The 21,516-nt window shown below is 38.6% G+C and overlaps 2 protein-coding genes and 1 pseudogene across 2 annotated transcripts; 2 read left to right on the top strand and 1 right to left on the bottom strand.

Moving 5' to 3' along the window:
• Positions 1 to 2,052: 2,052 nt before the first annotated feature.
• Positions 2,053 to 3,246, top strand: LOC122003649. Its single transcript, XM_042558730.1, has 3 exons — positions 2,053 to 2,270; positions 2,367 to 2,434; positions 2,931 to 3,246. The coding sequence occupies exons 1-3, from the start codon at positions 2,053 to 2,055 to the stop codon at positions 2,975 to 2,977; spliced, it is 333 nt and encodes a 110-aa protein (XP_042414664.1). The 3' UTR covers positions 2,978 to 3,246.
• A 186-nt stretch (positions 3,247 to 3,432) lies between these two features.
• Positions 3,433 to 5,723, bottom strand: LOC122004254 (annotated as a pseudogene).
• Positions 5,724 to 11,794: 6,071 nt separating this feature from the next.
• Positions 11,795 to 14,405, top strand: LOC122003648. Its single transcript, XM_042558729.1, has 2 exons — positions 11,795 to 12,920; positions 13,023 to 14,405. Exons 1-2 carry the CDS (start codon positions 11,806 to 11,808, stop codon positions 14,281 to 14,283), a joined length of 2,376 nt encoding a protein of 791 aa, XP_042414663.1. The 5' UTR covers positions 11,795 to 11,805; the 3' UTR covers positions 14,284 to 14,405.
• Positions 14,406 to 21,516: the final 7,111 nt, after the last annotated feature.

Genomic DNA, 21,516 nt, shown 5'->3' with positions numbered 1-21,516 from the left:
TTATCAAACCTTCAAAATCCAGCAACATCTATCTTCTTATGTCTATTTGATTTAGAATGTTTTTGTGACTATATGGTGATATGCAGAACTTCACTTCATCTAAATCTGAAATTCCTCAACAATGGAAGAACATAATCAGCTATACATTCCCCAAGTTGCAGATGATCGAAAGCCAAAATATGGGATGGAATTCTCATCAATAGAGGAGGCATTTTCGTTCTATAATCAATATGCACGAGAATCTGGATTTAGTGCAAGGATAAATAATAGCAAGAAAAATAAGATGACAAATGAAGTTGTCTGGAAAACATTTGTATGCTTTAAAGAAGGATATACAAATGATCAACGAAATAAACAAACAAAAGGTGATCTACGGACGAGGGAAAGAGCACGTGGCGAAATTAGAACTGGTTGTAAGTCAAAGATTTCACTTGTCAAGAAACAAACTGGACCTAATTGGGTTGTCACTAACTTTATGGAAGGTCATAATCATCCACTTTCGACTCCTTCAAAGGTGCATTTGCTACGCTCACATCGTAATGTTTCGACAGCAAAGAAAGCATTGACTCAACAGTTTTCAGAGGCCAATGTGCCAACTTGCCAACAAATGCGATTATTAGAGATAGAGTATGGAGGACCTGAGCTGGTAGGTTGCACAGAAAGAGATATTAGAAACTTTGAGAAACAGTTAAGGGATGAACAGAAGGGTATCGATGCTGAAACACTAATCGAGTTATTTGCATATGAGAAAGAGAAGAATTCAGCTTTTTTCTTTGATTACGAGACTGATTCAGATAACAGATTTAGTAGGTGTTTTTGGGCGGATCATGTATCAAGGACGGCATACAATGTATTTGGTGATGTAGTTGTATTTGATACAACATATAACACTAACAAATATGGGTTAATTTTTGCACCATTTGTAGGAGTTAATCATCATCATCAGACAATTATTTTTGGTTGTGGCTTTATAAGTGATGAGAAAACTGAGTCTTTTGTTTGGCTGTTTAACAAATTCATGGAAGCTATGCCTAAAGGTGTACCAAATGTGATCATCACTGATCGGGATCCTGCTATAACAAAAGCAATTGCCCAAGTTTTCCCTCAGACGGTGCATCGATATTGTTTGTGGCACATACTGAACAAATTTCCAGATAAATTAGACCCTTTGACTTTTCGTGAATACTACCAAAGCATAAAGAATGTCATTGGAAATTCTACCACACCTGATGAATTTGAGAATTCATGGGAAGAAGTTATCAAGTGTGCTAACTTGGAGAAAAATGATTGGTTGTCTTCGATGTATGAATTGCGACACAAGTGGGTGCCAGCATATTTTAGTCATATATTTTGTGCTGGAATGTCAAGTAGTCAAAGATCTGAAGGCTCACATGCATTTTTCAAGAGGTATATTTCAAATAAGAATTCATTGATGGATTTTATAATCCGTTTCAATAGGGCACTGAGACACCAAAGACACAATGAGTTAGTTGCTGACCATATTGATATGAATGAGCTTCCCAGGATTAAGACAAACTGGCCAATGGAAACTCAAATGGTTAAGTTGTACACAAAAAAGAAATGGGTAGAGTTTCAAAATGAAATAAGTGAGATCCATGGTTATTATGTGCAACAAGCATCTACGGGAGTTGACTCAGTGATTTATCATGTGATAAAATTTCAAAGTAATTCTTCCTCCAAACCAAGGGTGCTTACGCATGACAAACAGAAGGACAACATATTCTGTAGCTGTAGGAAATTTGAGTTCGATGGCATTCCATGCAGGCATATGTTAGCCTTTTTTCGTATCAACCAAGTGTTTCATTTGCCAGATAAATATATACTCAAACGATGGACACGAGATGCAAAGGTTGGAGCAATACATGCTTTGGGTAAGCAAAATTTCATTGATGATCCACAAAGGGTTTTGATGTCAAGACACTCAAGGTTATCTATTAAAGCTTCAGTATTAATTGATGATGCATCTTTGACTGATGAGGGGCAAACTTCTTGGATGAACAATTTGATTATATCTACAACAAAATTCAAGAGATGAATACTAGTAAAACATGCGACAATGGGGGTCAAAAGAGGAAATCCATGGATAGATCTCATAATATTATTGATCCTTCTTCAATAAGAACAAAGGGATGTGGGAAGAGACTAAAATCATCAAAGGAGAAGTCAACTTCAAAGTCCCGGTTATGTCGTGGATGTGGGCATCGAGGTGTGTCACATGACAAACGCAATTGTCCAAGTTTACAGCAAGGGTATGTGTAGATTAATTCTATATTTGTATGGTAATTTTATTTGCTAATCAATTATTTTTATTAAATTTGTAAATATAACGATGTGTTGATTGTCAGATCAACTATAGATAATCATCATAACAGCGATGACGACACATATGAAGAAGAATTGGCATCAATAGCGGGTACTATCAAAGTTTTTTTTTATAAAATTATAGTAGTTGATTGATTGAGATATTGAAAGTAATAATTGTCTTTATTGTTGTAGGTTCAAACAATATGCACTAGGATAAAACTTTTGTAGATTCAATAACAAGTATGAGACTGACGATGGTATTCTTCTTCAATGCTTTGCTTGCTATCTTCTCATTAGAGCATAGGGTTCCTACCGTTTAACAAAATTAGTTTTAAAATACTAATATTCAAAATTTATATATATATACATTGGCTTCCAATTAACTTTAAACAACAGTAGTTTTCTGCATTTTTGTATGCATATTTTTTTTTTTGTAAATGGTAAATGCATTGTTCCACTAGAAATGTATATATTTTTTTCAAATGGATAAATGCATTATTTTATTACTGAAAACATGTGTTTTTTTTAGCTATTACACTTATGTTAGCTTGATTTATGCTTATGAATGCTCTCATTAAAATTTGAGTGAACATTTTGTCCCTCAGGTCCTGATAATCTAGATAACTTGAGGAAGTTTGCAAAGCAATTCTAGAGACGATCACTTGAAGCTGCAGCATCTAAAGGTGGAGAAAATGATGATATCCCAGATCTAATGCTTGGAGAGACATTTGAGTCGGCTGCATAATCTTGACAATGAATTTTTTATATATATTTCATATCATTTTTGGAAGCTTTAATTAAATGTTGCAATGATGGGCAATTTTTTTTATCTGTTAGTGTTAATCTTTATCGCTTACTTTGAATTTTGATTGTAAATTGTAAATTCATTTATTCCCATATGCATAAGACAGTTACAATACATGAATACTGTATTTACATCTCTTTGGTTACTTGAGAAAAGCATCATATACAACAGATATACATAAATTTTAAACAAAGATGCATTTCAATATCAACATCCACTACATTTTCAACCTACAATGTCATCATTCTTATTCCTTGGTAGCCAGCCTGTTTGCTCATTGAAACCAAGTCTTGAATGCCAAGATCAAGTGTGGACAGTCATCGATGTTGTGAGTGGAAAAGCTTAAGCTCTGCTTCAGCAAATCTTGAGAATCTGATAATGGAATGGTAGATATTATTCTCAGTCCTCTCCCGAATTCTGTGACTCATTCCAGCCATCTCGACATTACCTCCAGCACTTTCACTGATGGGTCCATAAGCATCAATTGCTAGGCCAGTAGCAATAGTGCTCAACATGCCTAATGCAGCAACAGCCATAGCATACATGGCAGCAAGACTGAAGCCGATTGCGAAAATGGGAATGATGATAGATTTGTATCCGAGAGCAAGCCGAAAGATAACATTGGTGGCAGCTCCAGTTCGACATGAATCAGCAACATCTTGAACCGGACTGTAAATGAGAATAAGTACAAGGCATTATGTGTGAACTGTAAACAATGCCGAGCATTTAACCTACAAAAGCACCCTTGGTATTGGCGTATACCAAAAAGTGCATGCAAGAGTAGATTGGAGATTAAAAAATAGACGTGCAACACCATATGGTAAAAAAAAAAAAAACCTACAGATCATGTTTTGGTAAGTATCAATTTTGAAGGATGTCTTTTTGGTAGAATGTTCAATAATGTTGATACTTGAATAGAGGAATGGGAACATTTATTTTTACCTATAGGCGTTGCTTGTGTAGTATTCAGTGACAAATCCAATCACCAAGCCAGTCCATAACCCAATTGCCACACAGAAAAACAACTGCCTGTTCATCTCCAATAATTAGTATATTGAGAAACATAAAAAGCATCTGAGAACTGATTGACAAATGGAATAAAAAGCTTACCAGTTCTTAACCTGTTTTTGCTCACCAAAGTTGAAAATAGTGAAAGATGATGGGAGGGCCACCCAAGTAACAATGGCAATGCCAATAGCCATGAGTGCAGTGGAGATGATGAGCTGCTTCTTCAAAGCAGGCTCAATCTCTTCTACAACCTTTGTCTCAAAGAAGTCAGTTGCGAAGAGAAAAGAAGTCAGTTGCGAAGAGAGTAGTTATCAGGCAAACTATGGTCTAGGAAATAGAACTAATGAGCAAAGGATAGCACATTGTAGTGAAATCAAGGTCGACCCCGAATGAAGAAATAGAGGCAACAACTAGTGCAACAGCTGTTGATTCGGCATATTAGCCAAAAAGGTCAAATCCCATACTCGAAATGTCACCAACATTGTCTGCTATCACCTGTAAGTTGTACAAAGGCGAAAGGATTAGAATGGCCATTTAGTAGCAAAACTGCTCTTACAGTACAATGTGTTGGGCAAACGCATGTGAAACATTTTGTGCATCGAACACAAGGGTTAGCATGAGAAGCAAGGAAAAGCTGGATTTCTAGGGTCATCTTCGGGGATGTTCCTTTCGACCTTACCGACGAGATCAGCACCAACATAGACAACTTTTGTGTAAATACCACCACCCACTATGCCAAAAAGAGCCATGGAAGAGCCACCCAGACCATAACTAATAATGGATCGGCGAGCGAGGAACGCCGAGGCTCTTGACAAACGACGACGGCAGCAACGAGGGACGGCCTCGCGGCAACGCGAAACGTAGAGCACGGCGTCGCGGCGAGAAACGCCGAGGAACACAGAGGCGAGGCGAGGCGAGCGAGGAGAGGAAAAGTTAGGTGCGTCGCGAGAGAGGATCGCAGAGCACGGCGTCGCGGGGAACACAGAGGCGAGGCGAGGAAACGACGTCGCGGGGAACACAGAGACGAGGGCGAGGAAAAGTTAGGTTTTAGAAAAGGAAAGGAAAAAATAAAATGACGTGGTTAAAAAAATATGAGAGGTGGAAAAAAAAATATATCCACCTGGCTTTGACGCGCACAGGAGCGCAAAAGAGGGCGCGTATAATATCAGTATTGTATATATATATATATATATATATATATATATATATATATATATATATATAAATAAAGTCTTATATATATATATAAATAAAGTCTTGGGTGTGCTTGTAAGGTGTAGCGTAAATGATGGATGTATGATATTTTTGATGTAGTTGTTAGAGGTCAATTTTTAGGAACTGACGATCTGATGTTTATCTCATCATGCGCCTATGACTTGTATGTTTGCATGTACTTTCCTCTATATCCGTGGGATCAGCATTAGGGGGTCGCTAAGATAACGGATCTATCTTTTTTTTTTTTTTTTTTTTTTTTTTAATTTTTTGATAAAGTTTCGGGTGCAATCCTCAGGCGTAGCACAAACGGTGGGCGCATGACAACTCTGGCATAATGACCAAAGGTCGATCCCTCGATGATGACTGACATGGTTGATCCCATAATGCATAAATGCTGAAAAAAACTTTAGAAATAACTTAAGAAGGCCCGAAATAAAAATAAAAAATTGACCTAATGGAGCAGTTTGGACCATTAGTGCAACTAGACGGAGTCAAGTCGTCTAATGAATAAATTAGATAAGAGATCTAAAGGTTGGGCATGTCATCAACGGTCTAACCCGACAAGGTTTAGGTTGTATTTGATATGATCCAATTGCAAACAACTTAGGTCGGATCGGCACTATATTTGTTTTTCACGTGTTAGTGATTCAATTATTGTTGTTGTTGATGACAAAGAAAGGGAGGAAGACCTATAACTAAAATATTTGTGCATTATGATTAAATATATATTAATTTAAATATATTATAGTTTCCATGTAATACATGAGCTTAGTAGTTTATATATCGGTAGGCACTCAGGAACCATAATTATTTACACCAATTGATTCGATTATATGGTTATAATAAATAATTATAATCGTCATTCACCAAAATGTATGTAAGGTTCCCATTAAAATTGCACAACTAACTAAATATCATAATAGAATTGAGAATTAAAAAGGTTCATATATATTGCCAGCTGTAAAATGTGTGCACTCATAAACAAAAAAATTCGAAAACGAAAACCTCAAAAATGTTCTAATATTATAAATTTTAATATATTTTGAAAAAGAGATAACATTTTAAAACTATATATATATATATATATATATATAAAAGAAAAAAAATAATTCTAGCTTGTATTTTCTATTAGGTACTATTTTATCGCTCTGTATTTAAAAAATAATATTTAATTTTTTTATCAAAGTTAAATATGAAAATATTTATAAAAGATAATTATGTCTTTATTTTTTTTTTGATATTTTTTATAATATTAAGAGGAAACAATATATTAAATTGCTGTGAAAAATAATTATACATGTCTTAGGACTTGCCTATTTAATTATTGATTAATTGGATTGATAATATACACTTGGAGAAAATACATAAAAGGAAAAAAAATATAGAATCATCTAGTGATGGTGTCTTTTGTCACTCGGTCGGATCTGTGGTTGATGTTGGTTTATTGGTGCATTCACTCTCGGTGTCCTGCAAAGCAAAACTTATCAGTTGAGGGTTGGCGCTGTCGGTATTACCCTCTTTGACGGTTAAGTCAGTGATGAACTGAGATGTGAGGCTTATGTGTATGCACGAGAAAACAAAAGAGCTCGAAGAAGATAAAGAAAATTTACTTTCGCGTAAGAAAAGAAAATTATATGTTCACCTATTTTCGCGAAACCTTATATAATCGTACAGGGGTGAATCTAAAAATTTAAATTTAGGGGGAAGTGAAGAAAATAATTATTATACATTGTATTTGAAGGTTGCGTAGCCTAGACAATGAAAATATACATTTTAAATTACTTAATTTTATTTTATTCGTATAATTAAATATTAATTACATATATTTTATTGATTTTAATTACTAAATCAGTAGCCATGCACATATTGAAATTATCAATTAGGGTCTTGAATTGTCTAGAATTAATTCATATATTAACAAAGGAAACATAAGTAGACTTTACATTGGGGGGGGGGGGGGGGGGGAAATGGGCCCCACCTGTTAATAGGTGAGGGTCATTGCCTCCCATCAATTCCTTTGTCTCGGTCCAGGAGTGGACCAGGACAAGGGGACCAGAAGATCCGACTCTAGAAAATATAGGAGGTTAAAGGCATTTTTCCCTTAAGAAAAATACTTAAGAAGGTAAAAAAAAAAACTTAAAGAGAATGACAACGATGTTTAACTATTGAGTGAAGAAGAGATATAAGAGAGGGAGGGAGACAACGACGAAATAAAGAAATAATACCCCTACATCTCTTGCAGACGAAATAAATGGATTCCTTATTTTATTTCTTATGCTTTTTATGACCATAACCTCCAAAATCTATAGTTTATTTACCTTTACCCTTACTGTTGATCATTTTCTATTTTTTGCTCAACCTTGAGAATTAGATATCTCATGCCTCGGTCTCTCTTTCTTTTGTACACATTGAGTAATAAACTCATTCAATGCCCATTTTTCCTTTTGAGTATAATTAGAAATCTTAAAAGGAGAACTGTGCAAGTAAAAACATTAAGAAAAAATGCATTAACATACTTTTAGACATTTTGAGTTTTAGTACTTTTAGATTTGGGACGATATTAAACATCTTCATAATGTATTCCCTTATATTTCTTTTGATATTATACTGTATATAGATACAAACTTCGAAAGAAGTGTGGTAGTCTCAAACTTTTCGTTTGACATGAATCAATATGCCCGTTGGTTTAAGAAACTTTTAGCATCCTCCCATTTAGTTATTGATCCCTTTATCGGTGCCAGAATTGAAAATCTCATGATACTCAGACTTATGTGGTTAGATCGCTTTTACTTTTTAAAGTTAACCCTCTGCTCTACAGTGTTAGCATTGGTCAGGGGTACAGGACGATCGTATCTTAATGCATAGTTTAAGTTCATGCAACCCAAGACTACGATTATGTATTATTTTTACTCTATTAAAATTTTATCCGATTAGTGTGGGGATGTTATATTTATACTTACTAATTGCAATGAATTAGAAGAGAGTAAACATTGCAAGCTCATAATTAAAACCAATAACATAGATAGATTAACATATGCGTATGCAATATAAAAAAAATATAAAATATACATGTAATGAGCTCTTAATGAGGTACCAAATATAATATTATATTTTAATATTTGGACTAAAATATAATTTATTAGTGATACTCTTTAATATAACTTAAATCTTAGTTGGTCACACAACGCACCTTCCTTTGGGCTGATACATTATGTATAATTGAAACTTTATATGAGTGATATAAAATCGTAACTTACAACAACCTTAATCAACCATTTAATATATATTCCTTTGGACCGATACATTATGCGCATGATTTGAACAAACAATATTTTTTTCCTTAGTTGTAAGTTACCCTTAAATATATTTGGCCTAAAAGTAATTTTCTTTTAGGCTAATTACTTTTAGTATAGATATATGTCACCGACATAAATACACCAAACCTATCTAAAGTGTATTTTTTTAGGCCACCACAATAATTCAATTTAATAGCATGCGTGTAGATAGACTCAAGAAAATCATAGAAAACCAAATCGAGTAGAAGTAATTTGCACTACTAGTAATTTGCAAGTAGTCCTGAGCAGAAACCTAAGCGGTGGAGCAACAACGTGACTTCTAACTCCTAACACAGCCTGACTGTATCAAATGACATGGCTATGTTCGATGCTTACAACATCTAACACGACCTGGCTATATTGGGCAACACTACCGTGTTGGGTGCTCAGTGTGGCTGTGTTAGGACCTTACGAACTAGATGGAGTTGAATGCGCAGCGGAAACTTGAATTAAACTTGATGCCACACGCACAACTACGATATTTTACTTGGTATCCATCTCTTAGGTGACTAATCCAAGACCTACTCCTAGTGATCTCTTTCCACTATGAACTTCTCTTTTTTGGATACGTTATGGAGGTAAAGAAGCCTCTTACACATTATTCTTACAAGAACACAACAAGCAAATACAAAGTACAAATACAAATGAAGAGTAAAATAACTTTACAATAAACACTTTGCTTTTCTTGCTTCTTTGTTGTTTTGGAATGCCACTTAATAGTTGAAAATGCAATATCACTTTGTTCAAAACCCCCCAAGAACCGACACTAAGAATTTTCCTTAAAATCCACTTTATAAGGCTGTTGTTCGGGCTAATTTTCGCCTATCAATCGATTAATAAATTTCACCAATATTTTGTCATAGAATCCAATCATTTAAACATGTAGAACAACTATTTTTTACCTTACCAATTGATTGGTATGACGCCAATTGATTGGTTACTTCTAATCGATCATGCCAATCAATTTGACAACATTCTATTCGTTGTTATATTGCCAATCGATTGCTCCAATCAATTGAACCACCAATCAATTGGTAAGCAGTAAAAATATAGATTTCTAAATGAGTTTTGTTTCACATCAAAAATCTGCATGTTTTTTTTATCCGAGTCAAAAGTTATAGCATTTGGAAGTTTACTTTGTCTTAACTTTTTTATTGCCTAGCATTTGATCAACCATGACTTGCCGGGACTTGATGCCTCACCACTAAGTGTTTGGTCACCCATAACCCACTTAGACCTTCTGTCTCATGCTAAGTGTCTGATCCTCCATAACCCACTTGAAGTTTTCTTCTTATGCCAAGTGTTCAGTCCTCTATGACCCACTTACACTTTCCTTTTGCCAACTCTCCGTTGGACTTCCGATTACTAAATGTCCAGTCAATTTTGATCCACTTAGACTTTCCTCTTACCAACTTTTTGTTAGACTTCCAATCATCAAGTGTTTAGTCAACCTTGACCCACTTGAACTTTTTTCTCTTGCCAACTTTCCATTAAACTTTCGATCACCAAATGTCAGGTCAACCGTGACCCACTTAGATTTTTTTCTTCCCAATTTTCTGTTGGACTTCCGATCACTAAGTGTCTGATCAACTTTGATCCAGTTAGACTTTTCTCTTGCTAACTTCCTGTTAACTTTTGATCACCAAGTATCAGGTTAACCAAGACCCACTTGGACTTTCTTCTTCTCATGCCAACTCCCTATTGGATTTCCAATCGCCAAGTGTTCAGTCAATCACGACCCACTTGGACTTCTCATCTTTTTGCCAACTTCCTATTGGTCTCGATCATTAAGTGTCCGTTCAATTGTAATCCACTTGGACTTTTATCATTTTATGCCAACGCCACATTAGACTTCCGATATTATCAAGTATCTGATTAACCTTGACCTACATGATTTCTCGTGTCAACTCGCTATTGGATTTTTGACATCATCAAGTATTTAGTCAACCTTGATCACTTACTTGATATCTTACTAACATATTGATCAAATATTGAAATTTAAACTCAAGTCAACCTGAGCATGATCAATTTGGTCAACCTTGACCTAAGATCGATTACACAAACAAGATGCGTTCAATGCCTAACACGACGTGGTCATGTTGAATAATATGACCATGTTCGGTCGCACAATGCACAAACATGGGCTAGCCATGTTAGGCAACACGACCTTAGAATGTCACGGGTTTTCACTCAGTGTGCCACATAGCCTAGCCATGTTGGGCAACACAGCCGTGACATGATGTGATGAAATCCTAAAGCGACGATTTTCATGAAAAAAAGACGGCAGTTATTGAAATTCTTCGTGTTTCTTGCGAAAAATGCAAAAAACATGAAAACACGCCTATCCTAATTTTTTTTCCTAGGTATTTTGACGAACAAATATCATTTTATGCTAGCAAAACTAAATCTAACATAGAACAACGCAAAAATGATTCAAACCTAAACCTTAATGTAATTGATGAAATTCAAACAAATTCAGAAGGTGATGAAGGAATAGTGTACCCTTACCTCTCTCGCACAGTTTGTTTTTTTTTTGTTTTTTTTACTACATCTCTAGTATTACAAAAAAACAAAAAAATTAGAAAGGTCGACCGCCCCGACCCGTACCCCTTGCCGAGTTGGAGCTTGAGAAAAATAATAAGAAACATTAACACGAAAATATAGACACTTCAAAATGCTAGATCAAATGAATCAAAAAATAAAAAAAAATAAAATATACACTGAATCAACTTAAAGTATCTAATTTAATACAATTTTAAGTCATATAATTTGACTCTGATTCGATTCGAGTCCCGCTCTATTTGAAGTAAAATTTAATTATTTCATAATGTTTCATGCTATTTTGATCCATTATTTGTGTGCGTGGGACCACTCTCTTTAATTTCATCTGGTACCATATAGTGGAAGACTGGAAGTCCATGCGTACGCATGTATATCCGTAAGTGTACCTAAGGACGTATAGCTCATGGGTTTTTAATGTTTCTCTTTTCATCTTATGGATCATCAGATAAAATTAAATCTTAGCTGCTGACATAATCGCACTGATTCATTAATTATATATAGTACCTACATTTGAGCAAGAATAGCTGCAGCTTACTTAGTGAACTCCACTCAGTCATGGCGAGTCCTGGACGATTCCCCGGATTCGGTCCAATAACAATCCCACCCATGCCGCCGTTTGGGTCATCATCATCAGGGTCATCATCATCGTCCTCGTCCTCAGCCTCTGCATCATCGTCGTCGTCGTCGTCGTCCTCCTCCTCCTCCTCTTCGTCGTCGTCGTCATCTTCATCTTCGTCATCGTCCTCATCGTCCTCATCATCCTCCTCCTCCTCGAGCTCGACGTCCTTGTCGTCGTCAGCAGCGCCGCCTTACGAAACACTGAAGCAAACGTTCGCAGTGCAGCAGCTGTTGAGCGAGAGCATCACCTGTGGCCTGATGCTGCTGATCTCGCTCACCTTCTTCATCGCCGCCACCAAGCACCGGCTTTGGCACTCCAACCCAGCCATCGACAGAGTGCACAGGTACATTCTCGCCCAGATGGTCGACCCGCTCATGAAGTTGGCCACCTTCTACCTGCTCTCCAAGCCCTTGGAGAAGATCTACCTGGTGTGGGGGGCCATCTTGATGATCGCCCACGGCACCCTCTTCTGCATCGCCGACGCCTGCACCTTGGACGACTCCAACTCCGTCAAGCTTCTCTTCATCGGCATGCTCACCTACAATTTGGTGGACGTTACCCGGCACATCCCCCAAGACGACCACGGTCACACGTTTTTTGGCTTCGTCGTCAACCTGTGGGTGATCTGGGGGTTGATCATACTGAAGACGGCGGAGAGGTTCTTTAGCTTTGAGGCCGCCAAGCGCACCTACGGCGCGGATTCCATCTACTCTGCGTCCAACTACATGCGACACCAGGATGCGCTGATGAGCAGTGACGCAGATCCCAATGGCAACGTCGACGGCGACGATAATTATAAGGTCACCGATCCTGTTTTCAAGAAAGGAAATAAATACATCGTCGCCGGAGAAGAAAAGATAATATTTCAGATGGAGACGGAGAATGGGAACATGACGAGGATCGTCCCTTGTGCGACGCTGAGCGATGAAGTGATCACAGTGCAGAAGGTGTGGGGCTGTGTTGGTGAGCTTCTAGGCCAGCAAATGGACCCAGATAACCAATTCAAAGACATGTGTCTCTCTTTCGCCTTGATGAAGCTGCTGAGAAGAAGGTACGTACGCAATTCTTTTCGAATTGTTTCTTACTTTCCTACAAAATTATATTGTAGCACTTACTTATCGATCTTTTTGATCATTCGCGTACACATATTTAGGTTTCTTAATAATCCCGGTGAATTAGAATTAATCCAAGAATCCAGAGCATCGATCTTACAAGCCCTCCTCAATTCCGATGATAAGCACAGGGCGAACAGGGCGAACAGGGCAAACAGGGTGTTTCGGGTAATCAAGACAGAGTTAGGGTTCTTAGAAGACTTCTTCTTTTCCAAGTACCCGATTGTCTTTGGCTATGGACTTCCCATCTACAATTTTCTCCTGTCGCTCTTGCTAATGGCCGCCACCGGTTGTCTCGTCGTCACCACCTATTATCACTGCCAACTAGACAGAGACTTCTACATCACCTACGTTCTCGTAGCCATGATCCTTATCATGGAGATCACTGAAATAACCACTTACGTCCTCTCCGATTGGACCAAGGTGGCTTTGCTGATCATCTACGTGCGGTTTCCATGGCTACAGAATGCGTCCTTTGTGAACACGGCCCTCCGTTTTTTCTTCAAGAGAAAGACCTTGCACCCTCTGCGTGAAAAAATTGGGCAATTCTCGCTCCTCACACATTACGGCCAGAAGTTGCCGATCAGAGGTAAACCATGCAGAGCAACGTCCCACGCGCCCATCAAATTGCCCGAACAAGTGAAGGAAACGATCGTGGATTGTCTAATTAGATTTGGCCAAGGCTGTCTCCCTAATGGTAAATCATCCCTGCAGCGAAATGGCAAGGCAGACCTATGCTCGGCATGCGAGTTTCCCACCAGCACTCAGACTATTCTGGTGTGGCACATCGCCACCTGCTACTGTGAAACAAAATCATCTAAAAAGGACCGTAATTCATCGGCTAAGAAAGTCGTCGCCACAGCTCTGTCGAAGTATTGTGCATACCTCGTGGTGTCTGCGCCGGACCTGCTGCCGGATCAAGGCAGCGCAGCGAAGGTAGTTGTCGACTTGATGATGAGCGAAACCGACAGGCTTTTGGAGGGCGCCAGAAACGAGAGTGAGATGTGGGAGATGATGGAGAAGAAGGATGATGCAGAATCAAATAAGACAACAATTGCAGGAATGGGAGTGGAGCTGGGGAAGAAGTTGATGGCGATTGGCAACGAGGAGACGAGATGGAAGGTATTGGCTGAGTTTTGGGCGGAATACGTGTTGCACCTCGCTCCTTCGGACAATGTTCAGGCGCACAAGGAGCACCTCGCTTCCGGCGGGGAGTTTATTACCCATCTGTGGGTTCTTCTGTACCACGCAGGCAATCTCGGCCTTGGGACACCAGAGAACGATCCAAATGCCGATCCGTAATAGACTCCGATCCGATCCCTAGCTACTTGTCCTCTCTTACGATATGCATTACGTGTGTGTGTGTGTGCATGTGTGCTTTATCATTGTTGCAATTTTCATTCTCTATGTTTGTGTTGTTGTTATTGTATGATGTTATAATTGTGTGATTGGGAAATTTTCATTCTGCTTGTTATCCAATGTGATATGATCGCACGATGAAAAATTTGTAATGGCGTTGTAATCAGTACTATAGCTAACTCACTGTCATCCAGGTTTAGTGACACTAGTGTTTGGCTGATGGATTTAAGGATGAGGGAATGGAAGATAGTGTTTAAATTATGAATTTGGGAATGATAATTTAAAAGTAATTTTTAGATTTGTAGAGATTAGTCAAATTCATATAATTAGGTGGATTTTATTTTTATTTTTATTTCTATTCTATATTACTATTAAACTCATACCATAATCAATTCCATCATTTAAACAAACGCAGCTTAATAATATAATTGAGCGGATGATTCGATAATTCATGGCTTATGATTGACTTTTCAAGGTTTCCATGGGCATGTGTCACGGTCTCCCATTTGAGTTAGGTGTTCTGTTGCAATTCTTGACTTGACCTTAGGTAGCTTCTAAGAAGGGGCTTCTTGAGTTGATTCTATATTCATCATTCATTGATTTAGTAATGACTAGGAACATAGAGAGTTATCCTATATGATCCGATGATAAGGTGAGATCCTATTCTGTAGAAGGTCATATGCCACGTGGAAGGTCAAAGTCAAGGTGGTCAACGTCCTCAGGCCATCGTCCGACCGGACATCGTACTCGTCTAGTCGGACTAAGGAATCGCTGATCCGACGTTATCACAGCTCGGCCTCATACCAAGCTTCCGATGCTCAAAGGCTATCAGCAAAGCATGCGTCGAGCGGTAGGGCATATCCCATCCGACCAAAGATTAGGTCACAATTAGTGAAGCGGAAACACGACCAAGCAGGTAATATCCGAGCAGGGGTTCTACTCGGCAGTCTGGCCGAGCGACTATCCCGCTCGGCCCGAGGACAACAGCAAGCCTAGACAGTGGGAGTAGCCGAGCGACCATCCCGCTCGACCCAAACAGCGACTTCCTAGATAGAGGATGGCCGAGCGACCCACCCGCTTGCCTACTAGCAGACAAAGGGAGGATCGACTGCTATCCTCTTAGAGACCCGTGCCACCGACAGGCAACATGGTTGGTGACATTGTCAGATAGAGAATCGCATGACGGAAGCTTCCACTGTCTTGTCAGAATATGCTCGGATTATTGATGTATGATGTCAGTGACACTTTTCTGACACGTCTTATCAAGGAAAGCTTTGAGATGCGTGCACGCGTGCTCCCAAGAGCCCTATATAAGGGACCCCAAGCTTCGACGGAAGTATGCATAATCTACTGTAGTTACTGTTACTCTGTTGCTCTCATCTTTGCTGTCCTGCTTCCACTTCACTGGAGTTTTGACTTAAGCGTCGGAGGGCCAACGCCGGGGAACTCCTCCCTGGCTTGACACTGACATTTTGTTGTTGCATGTCCACGCCACTGGGAGTCTATGTCCAGTCAATATGAGCGTCGTCTTCAGCGTCCGTCGCCTCGACTCTCAGACATGATAACTATATTATAATTTATTAAACATATCTGGTTTCCTTATATTTCACATTCTAAAAGAGTTTTATGACTAATTATTTTAAATCAAGAAAATGATAGAGTTACTCATCTAAAGAGATTTTGTCCCAAACTGTAAAAGACTTACCTGACTTCTAGGAGATCTAAAGTATTTAACAGGAGGGGATCAAAGTATTTAGATTTATATTTTTAAGATTTTTAATTAGTTATCCATTAATTAAATTTGGTTTATTTTTTCTTGATTATATTTAATTTCATCTTAAATCTTAGGGAACTAAGTCTTATTAATTTGAGAGATGTTGGATCAACCACCCTGCCACCTACAACTTTGAGAGAACGCTGAATTCACAACCTTTCTACGTCTCCCCTTCCTCCTACCACGGCTGATATAATCATAAGGATGTATACCTTGACAACATCGACGAGTCATACTCTACCGATTGTTTGATCATAGGAGACAACGAAGACGATGACAAGATCGAAATACTTGGTGATCCAGTTTATGACAATGATGATTAAATGGTTGAAGTTATCGATGAAATTGATGAAGTACCTTATGATGAGGCAATAAAACATGAAGTTTTTGTTAGATCGCTGGCCGCTGGCTAGGGGGGGGGGGGGTGAATAGCCCTTGCACAAAATAAAATAAAAGAACGTTTCTCAACTTATAACTTAAACAACATAAACACTTACATAAGAATAAATAAAAGACTAAAAGGAAAGAGACACGAGATTTTACTTGGTTACAACCGGGGAGGTTGTTAATCCAAGGAAGTTAAAGCACAGTAAACAATCTCCTTCAGGCGGAGAAGCCTCTTACAGCAGTTGAAACACACAATCACAGAATAGACCAAAACTAGAATGAATCACAGTGTTCTATCAACCTCTTGGACCAAGACTGTATTTATAGCCTTGGTCGGGGTGCTTGGAAGGGTTTTAGGTGCTTGGAATGTGATAGAACTCTATCCCCGATGCAACGATTAAAAGCCACGTCATTCTGGATAAAACTCGGGTTTCGGGCGCTCCCGACTCGGTCCGGGTGCCCCTGACTCGGTCCGGGCGCCCCTGACCCGGTCCGGGCGCCCCTGACCCGGTCCGGGCGCCCCTGACCCGGTCCGGGCGCCCCTGACCCGGTCCGGGCGCCCCTGACCCGGTCCGGGCGCCCCTGACCAGGAAAGTCAATAGACTTGACTTTTTTGTCCGGGTTTTCGGCTCCGATTTCGCTTGCTTCGATTTGGGTCTTCCGCTCTAGGTCTGCTCGCTTGGGTAATCTCGGCCATCCGGAATAGGGCTCACCCGAACCCAACTTCCGGCCTTCTCAAGCAACCTTCCGATCTGACTTCTCATCCCTCGAAATCGTCACGTGCTTCCTTCTCATCCACCGGCGTAATCTTCCGCAGCTCTTCATCCCTCGGACGCACCGAGCCCGTCGGCCCTCTCCAGTGTCATCCTTCTTGTTAGTTGAGTCTTTTGCTCCTCGAGCAATCTTCCGCTCCGGCTTCTTGTCACTCGGAAACATCGCACGCTCCCTTTTCATTTGCCAGTGTACTCTTCCATAGCACCTCGTCCCTCAGATGCACCGAGCCTGTCGGCTCTCTCTCATGCCGTCCTTCTAACTATCTGCATCTTTTGCTTGACTTCCTATGCTCATAAGTTCCTGCACACTTAGACACAAGGTTAAACACAACATGACATAACCTAACTTGGTTGATCACATCAAAACCACCTTGGAGTTCCAACAATCTCCCTCTTTTTGATATGAGCAACCCAAGTTAAGTTAGGATAAATAAATATAAAGTTAAAGAAATAAGTATGCAATAAAGTGCAAAAAGATTTTCAAATTTAAAATTTGAATTGAGCTATCTCCCCTTAGACTTAGTTTTCCCTTCTTCCCCTTTGATCACATAAAAAATGGGTTCTCAAGAAGTCTAAGGAAACTTTGTAAAAAAAATAAAAAATTAAGTGAATGTTTAAGAGAATATAAAAAAAAAAAAAAAAAAAAAAAAAAATCAAAAGTGCAAAACCTTAAAACAATTTTTGAAAATCTTGAAAAAATCTAAAGGTATATTAAAAAAAAAAAATACGGAAGTGAAAGCCTTTTATAAAATTATGGATTCAGTAATGATTAAACAAGACTTTAATTTGAAATAAATCTTTTAACAGGGCACCTAGGATTGTTTCAAGGCATTGAACGTAGAATTAAAATCTTTAAAATTATTAACTGCGAAAAATCTTGAATTATTTTTTGAAAAATGTAGTAGAACATGCATTTTGACAAATTTTTTTTTTTTTTCAAAATTTACATTTTTAATAAAAATTTTTTATATTTAGATAATTCACAAAAAATTCATCTATAACAAAACTTTCAAAAAAAAATATCTTTAGACAGAGAGAATGACATTATTTCACGAAAAAATCAAGTCAACAAAAAAAAATAATCCTATGAAATATTTTTTTAAAAAACTTTGTATTTCTCTTTCTCAAAAAAAAATATTTCAAACAGAAATCAAAAAGAAATCAGTTCAAGAAAGATTTTGGAACCTAAAATAGATTCTTTCCTAACGGATTAATAAGAAATTTGTTAGATATATTTTTTCTTTATAATTTTCTAATTTTCTCTTTGTGATATTCAAATTTCCAATGTAGTTCATTATAATTTCTAAAATGTGAAGCGGAGAATTTTAAACTTGTATGATTTTTCAAATTTTCTACTTCTATTTTCAATTGACCATTTTCCAATTTCAATTGTCATTTTCTATTTTGATTTTATAAAAATCTTCTAATTGAAAGGTTGTTGTTAGAGTTCTTTTTAACCCATTATTTTCTGTTAATAATTTTTTATTTTTTATTTCTAATTTGCAAGACTCTTTCGACAATATTTTTATAAATTTAAACAATTGGTCAGGAGGTAGAAATCATACTTGACTTACCTTGTCGACTTCTGATGCTCTCCCTATAAAGGTGCTTTCCTCCGACGTTGTTCCCCCTTCATCGATGCTCTCGATGCTCATTGAGGTAGAGCTAGTTTCGTCTTCTGGTAGGTACTCGACTATGAGAGCTGTTTCGGTAATTTCCTTGTTTTCAGCTTTTGATGACGACTCGGTGTTCATCGAGCAGTTGGATTCAGCTACTTTTGGTTCTTCGTAAAGCTTTAAGAATTTTTCCCAAAGTTCTTTTGCACTCTCGTATTTGCCGATTCTGTCGAGGACCTGGGCAGGCAGAACGCTCAGAAGGTGGAACTCAGCCTTACCGTTAGCTATGAAGTCGTTGCGCTGCTTTTCAGTCCATTGATGTTTCTCAAGTTCTGTTCCCTCTTTCCTTTTGGACATTTTAAAACCATATTTAATTATTAGTAAAATATTAAAATCGGTTTTAAAATAAATCTCCATTCGACGTCTCCAAAAAGCGAACTCTCCCTCGAATACTGGTGGGTAGATGTTAGCTCCGACAATCGTTTTTGTTTTGATCGGCGGTTAGTCCTCTTGAACCAATTTGACTCTAATACCACTTGTTAGATCATTGGCCGTTGGCTAGAAGGGGTGAATAACCCCTGCACAAAATAAAACAAAAGAACCTTTCTCGGCTTATAACTTAAACAACATAAACACTTGCATAAGAATAAATAAAAGACTAAAAGGAAAGAGACACGGGATTTTACTTGGTTACAACTAGGGAGGCTATTAATCCAAGGAAGTTAAAGCGCAGTAAACAATCTCCTTCAGGTGGAGAAACCTTTTACAACAGTTTAAGCGCACAATCATAGAACATACCAAAACTAGAATGAATCACAATTGTTCTATCAACCTCTTGGACCAATGCTATATTTATAGCCTTGGTCGGGACACCTGGAAGGGTTCCAGGCATTTGGAATGGGATAAAACTCTATCCCCGATGCAACGGTCAAAAGCCATATTGTTTTGGATAAAACTCGGGTTCCGGGTGTCCCAGACCAGGGAAGTCAACAAAGTTGACTTTTTTCGTTCGGGTCTTCCGCTCTTACTCCGCTCGCTTCGATCCGAGTCTTCTGCTCCGGGTCCGCTTGCTTGGGTGATCTCGGCCATCCGAAATAGGGCTCACCCGAACCCAACTTCCGGCCTTCTTGAGTAACCTTCTGATCCGGCTTCTCGTCCCTCGGAATCGTCGCGTGCTTCCTTCTCGTCCATCAGCATACTCTTCCGTAGCTCCTTGTGCCTCGGACACACCGAGCCCGTTGACTCTCTCTTGTGCCATTTTTCTCGTTAGCTGTGTCTTTTACTCCTTCAGCAATCTTCCGCTCCGGCTTCTCATCTCTTGGAAACATCGCACACTCCCTTCTCGTCCGCTGGTGTATTCTTCCATAGCACCTCGTCCCTCAGACGCACTGAGCCCATCGGTTTTTTCTGGTGCCGTCCTTTTCACTAGCTGCGTCTTTCGCTCGACTTCCTGTACTCCTAAGTTCCGGCACACTTAGACACAGGATTAAACACAACAGGACTTAACCTAACTTGGTTGATCACATTAAACCACCTTGGGATTCCAACAGTTTTCACATCTAGGGATGATAAAAAAAAAAAGATTATTAAAGACCAAAATGTAATAGAAGGTTCTAGAAATCATTTGGAGAGTGTTGAGGATAAAATTTCAAAACATGACGGATCTTCTCAAGTAATTAATGTTGAGGGTGGGACTAATGTATATGTTGAAGAAAACAAGTCTTCAGCTAATGACATTTTGAATTCTTCTGTTCCAAGGGGAGAAACTAGTAGGCATCATTTGGAACAAGAGGATGCTCTTCAATCAGGCATGGTTCCATTTGTTATTGGTTCTCTACCGATTGCTACATGTGCTTCCTACCCTCCACCACCTTGAACCCCACTTGATGTTCCCAATTGTGATTTTGATGGCGGTAATCCAAACATCTACATTTTCTGAGGCGGACACAATTATTCCTAGTCATGCCACTTCTTCTGTTGTTTCTTCAAATATGGACGTGTCAAATTAAGATGAAGGTCGATGCCGCTACAATTTTACAACATTGCAAGGACGGTTTCTAGGGAGAAGCAATGCATTCTCAAGGAGCATTTTATGTTTTTTCCTTTAGTTCTGACGGTGTGAAATTTTCAGCTTTTGAAAGTAACAATGATATTAGTGCCATAGGCAATCTTGATGTTGTGGAAGAAGCAGTTTTTAAAATGGAAGTGGATAGTTTCGCAGTGTCTGAATGACAGCAATTAAGGGAAGGAAGGGATAAAATTAAGGAGGAGGTTTTGGTGCCTTGAAACTCTTATATCGTGACTTCTTCTGGTTTAGATGGTGATCTTTTAAGCTGTGATGACTTTGAGATTACTAATGGTTAAAGTTAACGGGAGACTGCATAGACTGTACTCATTCTTGTTGAAGAAACTGAAGAGGCTAGGCAAACTACGAAGGATGAAATAGAAATCCATTTCAAAGACTTGATCAAGATTTAAGAAGCCTCCTGAGTTTATCAGTTTCTACCCCATGATCACCCGAGCTCGATTTGAGGAACTCAACATGGACAAGGGCGGAGCCAAGTTATAGCTTACCCGGGCTGTAGCCCGGAGGTCGACGACGTCGAATCTCAAATTTACAGTGGAA

Source organism: Zingiber officinale, chromosome 7B (genome assembly GCF_018446385.1).
Source record: "Zingiber officinale cultivar Zhangliang chromosome 7B, Zo_v1.1, whole genome shotgun sequence".
Classification (NCBI taxonomy): Eukaryota; Viridiplantae; Streptophyta; class Magnoliopsida; order Zingiberales; family Zingiberaceae; genus Zingiber; species Zingiber officinale.
Note: the sequence above shows the minus strand (reverse complement) of the source record. Positions and strands in the feature narration are given on the sequence as shown.

Bases quoted from the DNA above. Each gene is read 5' to 3' on its own strand.
- LOC122003649 (XM_042558730.1), top strand. From the start codon at position 2,053: ATGAATACTAGTAAAACATGCGACAATGGGGGTCAAAAGAGGAAATCC. The intron at 2,271-2,366 runs GTATGTGTAGAT...GTTGATTGTCAG, and splicing joins TGTCCAAGTTTACAGCAAGG to ATCAACTATAGATAATCATC. The intron at 2,435-2,930 runs GTACTATCAAAG...TTTGTCCCTCAG, and splicing joins AGAATTGGCATCAATAGCGG to GTCCTGATAATCTAGATAAC.
- LOC122003648 (XM_042558729.1), top strand. From the start codon at position 11,806: ATGGCGAGTCCTGGACGATTCCCCGGATTCGGTCCAATAACAATCCCA. The intron at 12,921-13,022 runs GTACGTACGCAA...ACACATATTTAG, and splicing joins ATGAAGCTGCTGAGAAGAAG to GTTTCTTAATAATCCCGGTG.